General features: G+C 40.3%; 1 protein-coding gene across 2 annotated transcripts; it reads left to right on the forward strand.

Annotated features, from left to right (window-relative positions):
* The first annotated feature begins 1,745 nt into the window (after window positions 1–1,745).
* On the forward strand, window positions 1,746–10,557 carry dars2 (aspartyl-tRNA synthetase 2, mitochondrial). Of its 2 annotated transcripts, XR_008341673.1 has the most exons (18): window positions 1,746–2,197; window positions 2,803–2,902; window positions 3,422–3,488; window positions 3,667–3,768; window positions 3,877–3,972; window positions 4,090–4,213; window positions 4,846–4,892; window positions 5,095–5,201; window positions 5,290–5,359; window positions 5,839–6,018; window positions 6,750–6,857; window positions 6,991–7,053; window positions 8,255–8,407; window positions 8,552–8,770; window positions 8,891–9,001; window positions 9,128–9,209; window positions 9,449–9,524; window positions 9,967–10,030. XR_008341673.1 is itself a non-coding variant. In XM_053438680.1 (17 exons), exons 1-17 carry the CDS (start codon window positions 2,029–2,031, stop codon window positions 10,155–10,157), a joined length of 1,983 nt encoding a protein of 660 aa, XP_053294655.1. In that variant the 5' UTR covers window positions 1,746–2,028; the 3' UTR covers window positions 10,158–10,557. The 2 variants fall into 2 exon arrangements, 1 of the variants encoding a protein (XP_053294655.1); XM_053438680.1 differs by lacking the exon at window positions 9,128–9,209 and having other exon boundaries at window positions 9,967–10,557.
* The last annotated feature ends 613 nt before the right edge of the window (window positions 10,558–11,170 follow it).

The raw sequence follows: 11,170 nt of genomic DNA on the forward strand, positions 1-11,170 counted from the left end.
TGATTCTCGACCAATGTTATATTTGTAAACAACACAGGTACACATGAGATAGTCCCATAAACAAACCAATAAACACCTGAGACATTATTGGTTGTTATACTTTAAAAGTATGACAATATGATTTTTCTCTTGATCTCTTCCTGTTCTATTGTCCCGTATTACATTTAAGCTATTTTATTTGTACTGTGGATACTTTTCAATATTTTTTTCAGTGTATATTATGTAAATATTAGGTTCTCAATTTGAAGTTGATCTGATGAAAGCCCTGGGACAAGTAAGTCAAAGTAAAAATGTGGAATATGGCCAAAATGGCCACTAAATGCAAAATGGCGGCCTTCCTATTGCGTTTTTCATAATGCCCCTTGAGACTTGTTTTATCACTGGTCACGATACACTTGTGTTCCAATTTTGGTGAGATCGGTCAAAGGGAAACCTAGGGGCTGGTTCCAGGGGCGCTGTTGAGCCTTTTTTTCACTGCCAATTCAAATTACTCCAGAATACTAAAATATTCGTAGACCATGAATTTTCTGCAAAGTTTCATAACTTTTTGAGCATGTCTAGATCCTGAAAAAGCCCCCCAAAGGGAAATAATAATAATAATAATAATAATAATAATAATAATAATAATAATAATAATGATAATAATAATGATAATAATAATAGTAATAATAATAATTAAATAAAATAAAAATCCTTACAATTTCAATAGGGCCTCTCACCATTCGGTGCTCGGACCCTAATAATATATGCAATACAAATTGTTATGATAAATCTTAATGTAAGTCCATCGAAATAAAACAGCATCCATTACCTGCTATTGCTTATTTAAACTTACTATTTCAGAAAGCTTGTCACAGAAAAAATATACATCTTAATAGCATGTTATTAACTAGATACTTTTCATGATGATATAGTTAACTTAGTTTATATTTAGCTATTTGTTTATTAGCATTGCACCTCTTCTTTCCAGCCTGGACAAAGACACTAGTAAGAGAGCAGGCAAGATCATTGTTGATCCTTCTCATCCCGGTCACCACCTTATTCAGAGACTTCCATCTGGAAAAAGGTTCCGGGCCATCAGGACTAAAACCTCACACCACCTGAACAGTTTCTTCCCCATGACAGTGGGGCTCACAAACAAACCCCCTACATCACACTGACTCTGCGCCCCCCGCACATAATTTATCTCCATAACTTATTTTTTCTTACTGTATATATTGTCTCACTTTATATATTGTTGCTTTGTTGTTATTGTTTTATTAAGATTAAGATTAAGATTAAGATGCATTTATTTGTCCCAAACACATGCACAGACACACTCATGCAGGTAGGGAAATTTAACCTCTGCTTTTGACCCATCTGGTGCAGGACACACAGAGCAGTGAGCAGGCGCCCGGGGAGCAGATGTTGAGGGAGTAAGGTGCCTTGCTCAGGGGCACTAGACAGGGTAGGGAGAATCCTCTTGGATTTTTGGACAGATCATTCCAGGTTCGTCTTTTTGTTGTTTCTCCGTGGAGTCGAACCAGAGACGAACCAGAGACCTTTTCTGCCCATAGTCCAAGTTTCTGCCACTAGTCCAACCACACTATGGCAATTGTCAATAAATGCAAATATACGTGGCAATACAAATAATTCTGATTCTGATTAGTTATATTTATTTATTTTTCAATATTCAACTGTAGTGCCTGAATCGATTGTCTTGTGGATCGATTGCTTTGGTCTTTGCAGCGTGACGGTCCATTCGATGACGTATTTCACAGACTCCCACGTGAGTGGATGAGCATTGTGCCGATGTGTGATGATCCAGGAGAGTTTATCCACATGAGTTACGGATCGTGGGAGATGGTGAGGACAAACTAAACTGCGGAAACAGCATCAGATAACGAGCAAGCGGAGGGTTTTTGTTCACAGTTCGGGGTCTATCATCCAGACAACCCGGCGTGTAGGGGGTGCTGCCCACCGGCGTGTTCGTGTATGAGTGTGAGGAAACTCTCCCAGTGTACCAGCAGCTGACAGCTGTTCTTCACAATGACATCAAGAAGCGTGTCTGCAGTGCGCAGGTTGCTGCGCGGTCTCCCTCTCAGAGCTCAGAGGGTTCGGTGGCTCAGCTCCGCTTCGACCTCAAGTCAAGGACGAGCTCCTGTCAGACAGCTGAGCTGCTCACACGCTCTCTGCAGGGCGGAGCCTCCCCCCACAGGTACTCACCACGCGAAGCCCTTTCTATCATTACCACTGCTCCCACATCAGGTTGAATCGTGTGCACGTCAGTGGCACATTCACTTCTGTTCCACAAAAGGCGTCATCAGAAGGGAAAACTGCTCCTGAATATTCATGAACATATAATTACTGTATTGATATGATAGGAGATAGGTTGTTATGGTTATAAGATGTAGGTCATTTGAAATAGATGTGTCTTATCAGGAGAAGTTGGCCACCAGTCATGACAGAGTCTTTGAAATAGCTGATCACCTGCAGTAGAGATTCTGTGTCTGGTTTTACAGACTGTAGGAATTACAAAGACAAATTTGACCTGATGAGATTAACTATAACTTTTTTTTGTAAATGTTTAATTTATAGATGATCCTTCTTAAGTAGTGTACTTTTTTTTCTGCCCTGGCTGGTGGACTTGTAATAAATTAAAATAAAAAAACATTTAGCATACAATACAAACAGAAAAGCTGTCTTTGTGGCCTAACCCCTGGCTTTACCTGGGTTTACTTGTATAAACTAAGTTACAGTGCACCAACATGTACATCTTGTTTGCTTCAGGCATTGAATCTGTCTGAACTGTTGTGCTGTCAGGTCCCAGCAGTTGGTCGTTCAGGAGTCACAGCTGTGGAGAACTGAGATCCCATCATGTGGGAGACACAGTAACTCTCTGTGGTTGGGTCCAGTACCTCAGGTATCACTGATTCTGATCTTAACACAATTACAAAGTGTGAAATTAGTTCAATTTTGAAGTGTGAGTGTGTACATTACAAACTCAGTGAATTCACACTGATATTGAACAAGTATAATGTTAACCTTGTTTGCCAACTTAGCTTGGCATGTTATCACACTAACATAGCCTAGTACAGGTAGCAGCAATTATCAAGAAAAATGTAAAAGCCAACCTCATGGTGTGGCCACAGAGGAAAAATCAGAGGAGGATTAGGATCCATGATTAGGTCGACAGAAAGACAAGAAAACCAACAAACAACAATGAAAATATAACCTCCTAGGTGGAGGTAATGATTAGACCTCTGTGGTGTGTGTCAGCCTATGTTTTCTCAGACTATCACTCACTGCTGTTTAAGATGTTAAGTTACAGTTATATACAACTTTGGTTCTGGGGATTGGAAAAGGCTTTCAGACTCAGAGTGACTCTCGTGAGGTCTCATGCTCACTCAGTCACTCACTCATTTGTTTCTGCCTCCAACAGACAAAACCTGTTTGTCATTTTGAGAGATTTCAGTGGATTAACGCAAATTTTAATTCCTCAAGAAGAGGTAAGAATGAACACAACTCAATACAACAAATACACTGTCCGTTATGACTTAGTCATATAACAAAGATAATGATCATTATACACTATTTCCAACAAAGATATAAAAGAAAATAGGAAAATAAGTGTAAAAATGTATGTCATATATAACCAAAATGTAACCAGTTTTTTCTCTGTGAAAGTCTGCAGGACATCTGAAATCAGTACTGGACGATCTCAGAACTGAGTCTGTCATCAAGGTAACAGGAACCGTCAGACGCCGACCAGCGGGGCAGGAGAACGAGGTGTGTGTCTGATAATATTAGACATTTTGTTCGCAGAGCATTTATTTTAAACGAGTCATGAATCATTTATATCTCAGTCTCCTCATACTAATGTGTTCATACCAACAGGCGATGCCAACAGGAGAAATCGAAGTCCTTGCTGAGAACATGGAGGTTTTTAATGTGTGCCGCCAGCTGCCTTTTGAGATTAAAGACTTTGTTAAAGTAAGTGGCTAACTGTACTTGCATGTACAATATTTTACAAATACTCAAAGCAAGTAATGGAAGTTGTAATTGTTGCTAATCGTGATGGATTGTCTTTTTGTGTTTCTGATTGTACAGAAATCTGAGTCTCTGCGGATGCAGTATCGTTACCTGGACCTGAGGTCCTCTCAGATGCAGAGGAACCTCAGACTGAGATCTCAGCTGGTGATGAAGATGAGAGAATACCTCTGTAATGTGCACGGTATGGAGACTAAGATTTATTCGCTCTACTCGCTTAGTCTTTTAAACAGTGTTGCTGACTGGAGCTTGTGCTATAGAAAACACAAACCTGGTTCAGACCTGGCACTAACATGTGCCAATGGAGATCTGATCACTCAGACCACACTCAGAGGTTGTTCTTGGATGCATGTGACCACATTCTTTTAACAGTGTGATCGCAAGTGGGCCACATTGCAAGACTGTCTACTCAACTGACGTCCTCTGCTTAAGACGAAGTATATACTCATTTATATTCACCTGTTGAATTAAAGTGTTAAATAGTGTATGCTGGCTTTGTCCATGATGTCTGCAAAGTGTGTGTCAAATATCTTGGCGGATGTTTGCCTGCAAAAGGAATTTCTTCTTTTCATTTCCACTAGACTAAGTATGGAAAGTGCACCGCTGCTTCATGTGGATTTTGTGAACAGAAATCGCGAATGTGTGTCTAATCAGCAGTGGTCCGTGGAGACACAAGTTTATAGTACATATTCTAGTGTCAGGTGTGAACCGATGTTCTTACTGTCCAATGGTGTTAGATCACCTGGAACGCATGTTAATACCAGATGTGAGCAGACCTGGTTTGGTTGATGTATGTTTTTTTTCTTCTATTTGTAGGTTTTGTGGATGTGGAAACTCCCACCTTGTTCAAAAGAACGCCAGGGGTAAGGAGGACCATTCATCTGTTAATGATTTCAATAACGAGGAGTCATATTTACAAAATTTTGCAGTGGAAACCTACAAAAACGATGAAGGCGGTGACTTTATATTCCTACAACAAAACCAGTTTTAATATTATTCTATGTGTCACCTTTCTCTACAGTGTTTCGCTGAAGTCCAGATGTTGTATGTTCCTTTGTGTTCCAGGGAGCCAAAGAGTTTGTGGTTCCTTCCAGAGAACCAGGCAGGTTCTTCTCCCTCCCCCAGAGTCCACAGCAGTTTAAACAGCTTCTGATGGTGGCTGGTATCGACAGGTGGGTACAGGATTGAGGTTGCTACATAGTTTTGGACCTCAGCACAAAGACAAACATCCACCTTTCTCCCCTGATGTCACTGTGGCAGGTACTTCCAAATGGCAAGGTGCTACAGAGATGAGGGCTCCAAACCGGACCGGCAGCCCGAGTTCACCCAGGTAAGACACAGACAGGTCTGCATTAAAGTAGGTTATTGTATACATTTATGGATTATGGTAAACCTATTGGACGGACTCACACTAAACTTGGTTGAAGGATGTGGTACAGATCAGGAAAGAAGCCATTAAATCGTGTGGTGGATCTGAATCAGGGAGCGGATCCAGGATTTATTATTTCACTGAAAGCATTGACAGAATAAGAAAAATGTTGAAAAACGCCCTATATCGTGGTAAATAATTCCAGATACTTCTGAAAAATCAGGCATGTTTTGGGAACTGATATTGATGAGTACTGCAAATAACAGTCCAGATCTAATGAACTTCTATGTGGTTTCATAGCAGAGTTATGCACTCCACTGACTGCCATTTCTAATGTTCTTCACTCACTTGTATAATCGTATTTCCTGTTTATTTTCTCTTCAGTGTGTGTTCCTTGTAGTTGTGATCTGATTGGTTGATCTACTGATCTCATCCCCCAGGTGGACATAGAGATGTCTTTTGTTGACCAGGCAGGTATCATGTCCCTGGTGGAGGGCTTATTACAGTACTCCTGGCCCGCAGAGAATGGTCCGATTAAGATTCCTTTCCAAACCATGACGTATGAGGAGGCCATGAGGGACTATGGTGTGGACAAACCGGATACTAGATTCAGTATGAAGGTGGGTTCTTTTGTGTTTTGGTTTCTTAATGTCCCCTAAATGACTGGATATCAGTTCATATCAAAGACTGAGCCTTTTTCAGGAGCAGAGAATGAAGGAAAATTGTATATTGAATGTCGAATATTGCTGCCACTCAAGATTCCTTTTTTTTCCTTTTAATGTTCAGATTTGCTGTTTAATTCAAACTAAACACTGATTTGCCTTATTCCATTCATTCATTATGGATTAAGTGTGATATGGTCTTTCATTGGTGAAGACCCTGTTGGAAAACCGGATTGGATTTTAGGAACGTATGGAACAGCAAAGTTTGTGCTCCTTTGCCTCCTAAAATTTATTTGCATGCTGATTTAGTTGGATAATCATAATTTGACATTGTTTCTAAAAGCCAACAGAGACAATTAGAGCTCAGTGAGTCTGTGTTATTCTCTTTATGGCTCAACAAAAGGAGAGAAGTGGCCAGTCATCCATTATTGACATTATTACTGAAATTACACCTCTCTTGAATCCTGATCATGTCTGTTAGGCCCTGCCAGGCCACAATAAATGTTGGATATGTTAACTAAAATAAATATAGAACATGTTCTTCTGGTTGTCATCATCTCTATGCTCAAGAGGGAGTGAGTAATGTGCGTTGTACCAGCAGTTGGTTTGTTGGTCTGACACATTTTTCCTACATACTGTATCTGTCTCTGTCTGAATCCCCGTCTCTCTTTTCTTGTCTTTCTGTCCAGCTGACCGACCTCAGTGAGGTTTTCTTATCCACGGAAATTGAATTCCTCAGATCAGCTCTGAGTCATCCAGGAGGCTCCGTTCAGGCCATCTGTGTGCCCAGTGGAGCGGTAAGAAGAGAAATGTTGTCTCCTATGGCAGCCTATTCTTTGGGTATAATAGAGAGCCATGACTGCTGACAGAGTGAACATAATATCAACATAACATAATAAACCTGATGATTTTCTTTGTGTTTCCCTACAGAAACTTTTCACTGGGAAAGATCTGGAGGAACTGAAACAAACAGCTAAGACTCAATTTAGACAGGTAGACTTATCTTTCCTCTTTGTCTCTTCCATCACTTTTACATACGATATCGTCTTGTAAGTTCACTAGTGTGTCAGTTTTTATGCCCTCACACAAGTGACAGCCGATTCCGGAGGCTTTCTTTTTAGGGTGGACTCACAACTTATATGTTTTTGATTTTGCCAATAACTCAATATCAGAATATAATAAAAAAAAATACACTTCTACAAATAATTAAAACATTCTAAGTCTAGTTTTCTGTTTGTCTTTTTGTTGTTTTGGACTAATGCTGTACTTTAAGGAAGAATGCAGAGTGGATACAGGACATAAAATCATGAATTAGAATTATGGATATAAATTAATTAGAATTGAACAGTTAATAAAATGTTTCCTTTCTTTATTCTTTTCATTTTGTTTTCCTCATCATTTAACCTTCCTTTTTTATTATTTACAAATATTGGTTTCTAAAAACAATTATATCCCTCTCCATGCTCTTGCACAATAGACACCCCCTCGCCCTTTCTAATACAAATATTATATACACATATTAGTAACGTTTATTATTAAGCCAATGTATGGAATGCATAAAATCACTTAAATGCACATGCATATATAGGGTCTATCTTGTCTCCTGTTATGTCTGGGGGGGAAATAAATTAAGAAGTTTATAATTGAATGCAAACAAACAAACACAGTTTCAGTTTCACATTGTGTATGAGTGTTTATAAAGAATGTGTTTGCACATACATTACCAGTAATGTAGTCCAGTGTTCTGCCGTTAAACAAGACCAAGGAGTTAGTTTAAGCTGAATGCTAATGTTGGCATATACATCGACAATGTTAACATGCTGATTTGTAGCAGGTTTAATTTTAATCATGATCCCGAGCATGGGGAGCATGCTAACATTTGTTCATTAGCGTTAAAGAGAAAGTTCATCTGAGATGATGGGTATGTGATGAGATTCACAAGTATCTGGTCATAAAGCAAAGGACTGGATGAATTAAAACATTGATGTGAGAAATGGCGTCTCTTAAGTAGATGTTAAGGTATTTCAGTCTGATCCTATGTGTTGGACAAATCTGCTAACATGTAAGTAAAACTAACATCCTTATGTTAATGCAGAGTTTAGTCCTTTGAAACATGCAGTCGAGAGGCTCCCTGACACAGTACTTTTACAGGTGACAATAAAAAAAACTCTGTTCACGTGTGTTCTGTCTCAAGGAGCTGAGTGTGGTGCGGGTCAGGGCAGATGGGACACTAAAGTCTCCTCTGAAGAAGCTGCTGTCCGTCTCCTCCACAGAGGAGCTGCTGAGCAGGACTGGAGCCGAACCTGGAGACTTGCTGCTGATGGCAGCTGGCTCCCTGGACACTGTGGTAAGAGAAACACTGACATCATACAATGGCTATGGTAGACTGATGAGGGGATAGATAAGCAAAGACAGATGCACCTGAATTTAAGATGACTTTATGTCCCTGCCTCTCTCCTGTTACCTTCCTCCACCTGTGCTCTGCTCTCAGCGCATGTTGCTTGGCAGTCTTCGTCTGCAGTCTGCAGAGCTCCTGGAGTCTCATGGTGTTTCACTACGGGATCTCTCAGCCTTCCACTTCCTGTGGGTTGTGGACTTCCCTCTCTTCCTGCCCAAAGAGGATGAGCCAGATAAACTGGAGTCAGCCCATCATCCATTTACTGCTCCACTGCCCGAGCATGTGGAGCTACTCTACACTGAACCTCACAAGGTAGCCATGGAGATCCTATCAAAATCCCTTAAATTTTCTTTTTTTATTCAAGTTTATTTTAGGATAAATGGAAATAATTATCGGTGGTGTTAAAGTCTCATGTGTGTAACTTCACATTAGGTTCGCGGTCAGCACTATGACCTGGTGCTGAACGGCTGTGAGATCGGCGGAGGATCAATCCGTATCCACAAAGCCTCAGAGCAGCTGCATGTGCTGACGAACATCCTCAAGGTACGTTACTGTATGTTGTCATTGGTCAGTACACCTCAGGGACCGGGCTGATCATAGACTGTATTTAAAGATGGACGACATGACGGCTCCGGAAAGTGAAAGCAAATTATCTCTGTTTCCTGTTAGACGCTAACTGCAATATCGGTCATAACCTCTGCCTCCTCCGTGTGAGCAGATGGGACATGAACCAATCTAAAAATGACTTCCGGTAAGTTTGGTCAAGCACATCTATAGGTGCGACCTAGTTACTGTGGCTACATCCCCCGATCGCTATTGCCCAAACAATTTCTCTATGTCATAAATTAGGGCAAGATGGCAGCATTCGAATGTAGGAAATTTCAGCTTAATTTCTAAATAGAAAGTGGAGACAAATTGTCCATCTTTATATACAGTCTAAGGGTTTCATAATTGTCGCTCATAATTACTTTTGTCATACGTCTGCTCTAGGAGGATTCCAGTCTCCTCTCTCACCTACTGGAGGCTCTGGACTCGGGAGCACCACCACATGGAGGCATTGCTTTGGGTAAAGCAATCAAAAAAAAGAAACGGATGTTAATGTTGGAATTCAATTCAATTTATATAGTAAGGTACAGTGGGGACCCGTTGTCACTGTCACCACAGGGGCGGGGGACAAGGACAAGCCCAGGGTTATTTAACAAAGTGACACAATGAGCCAGTAAAACGTTTTCTTATTACAGTTTACTTTGGCTATATCTGCATACACGTTGATATGATATACCTTTGACAAGGCAACATCAGTCGATATCATTTGTGATAAGTCAAAGCTTGTGACAAAAACATCAGTAAATCAAGGGAATATAATTTAAAGAGTGAATTGAGCAGAGAAAACGGAATATCCTGTCAATTGAATGTAAAATGTGACTAAAACTTAATATATGAATGTGTTGAAGAGGTAAAAACTGTTATAAATTTTAAAATTTTTCTGATAACTCATGCTTTCCTAGGTTTGGACCGGCTGGTCTCCATCATGGTCAGAGCTCCCAGCATCCGTGACGTCATCGCTTTCCCCAAGTCCTTCAGGGGTCATGACATCATGAGCCGTGCCCCTGACTTTGTATCTGAGGAGGAGCTGAAGTCTTACCACATCTCCATTAGATGGCCGACAGAGCAAGGAGGAGAAGAAGAGGGGAAGTGAGGATATTTAGAGATGAAGAGACATCAGAGGAAAGGGTGATCTCTATGACAACAGAGGATGATGTCATCATCAGAGGAGAGAAGATGTGGAGGAGTTGATGTTGTGGCTGACAATGAAGAGTTCAGGAGATTAAATGAACTCTCATTGGTAATGGAAAACAATGTGATGATGTTTCCCCTCAAAACAACACCTCATATTATCAATAGCCTTTAAAGGGAGAGCGGTTTCCCTAAAGGACAGTTGTGTGAATAAAAAATGATCAATGTTATAGCTCCCTCTTGAATTGGCAGAGCTGTAACTCGAATGAATCTACAGACCTGTTTACTTTTGTATTACTTTAATGTCATGTGTTCAAATGTTTCAGAGCTTGTTGGAAGAATAAAGCTCTGGAAAAACTCTTCAGTCCTGTAGTTTTTTGGGCTAGAAATTGAGTTTCAGACTAGAGGGTATTGTCACTGACAGTATTACTTGTGGTCCAGTCATTGAGTCCGATGTTGATTCACCACATGAACACTTCATTCCTCCTCAGCCAATATTCAGTTAATAGAAGCATCAGCTTTTCCGATGTTTTTTAAACTTGATATGTGACATGTGAAATACATCAGCTTGTGATGCACCTGGACACATCGTCAGTGATGTTACCTGGGGTCAATGGGTGGTTAGGTTCTTTCAACAATCAGACACCCTCACTCAAAGCTCTTCTCTCATGATCCACAGCCACCACGTACCTACAAAATACTGGTGAAAGTCTATTAAAACCATATCTGACCACATGGTGTAATTATATAAACATGCAGATAGATGGTTTAAAAATTCAGTCATCCTGTTTGCTTTGTCTCTGACTTCTCCCTCCACACATGAACACTAACCAAGCATAGTGTTTATACCACACTGCTGATTCATTTGGTATTTCATGAAGCTAAGCAACCTGGCTTTAACAACAATGAGTAAAATTGTCAAATGATATACAGACTTCATCTATTAAATACATTTTGGGCAGATGAAATTGTACA

The sequence above is a fragment of the Pleuronectes platessa genome, chromosome 13 (assembly GCF_947347685.1).
Source record: "Pleuronectes platessa chromosome 13, fPlePla1.1, whole genome shotgun sequence".
Classification (NCBI taxonomy): Eukaryota; Metazoa; Chordata; class Actinopteri; order Pleuronectiformes; family Pleuronectidae; genus Pleuronectes; species Pleuronectes platessa.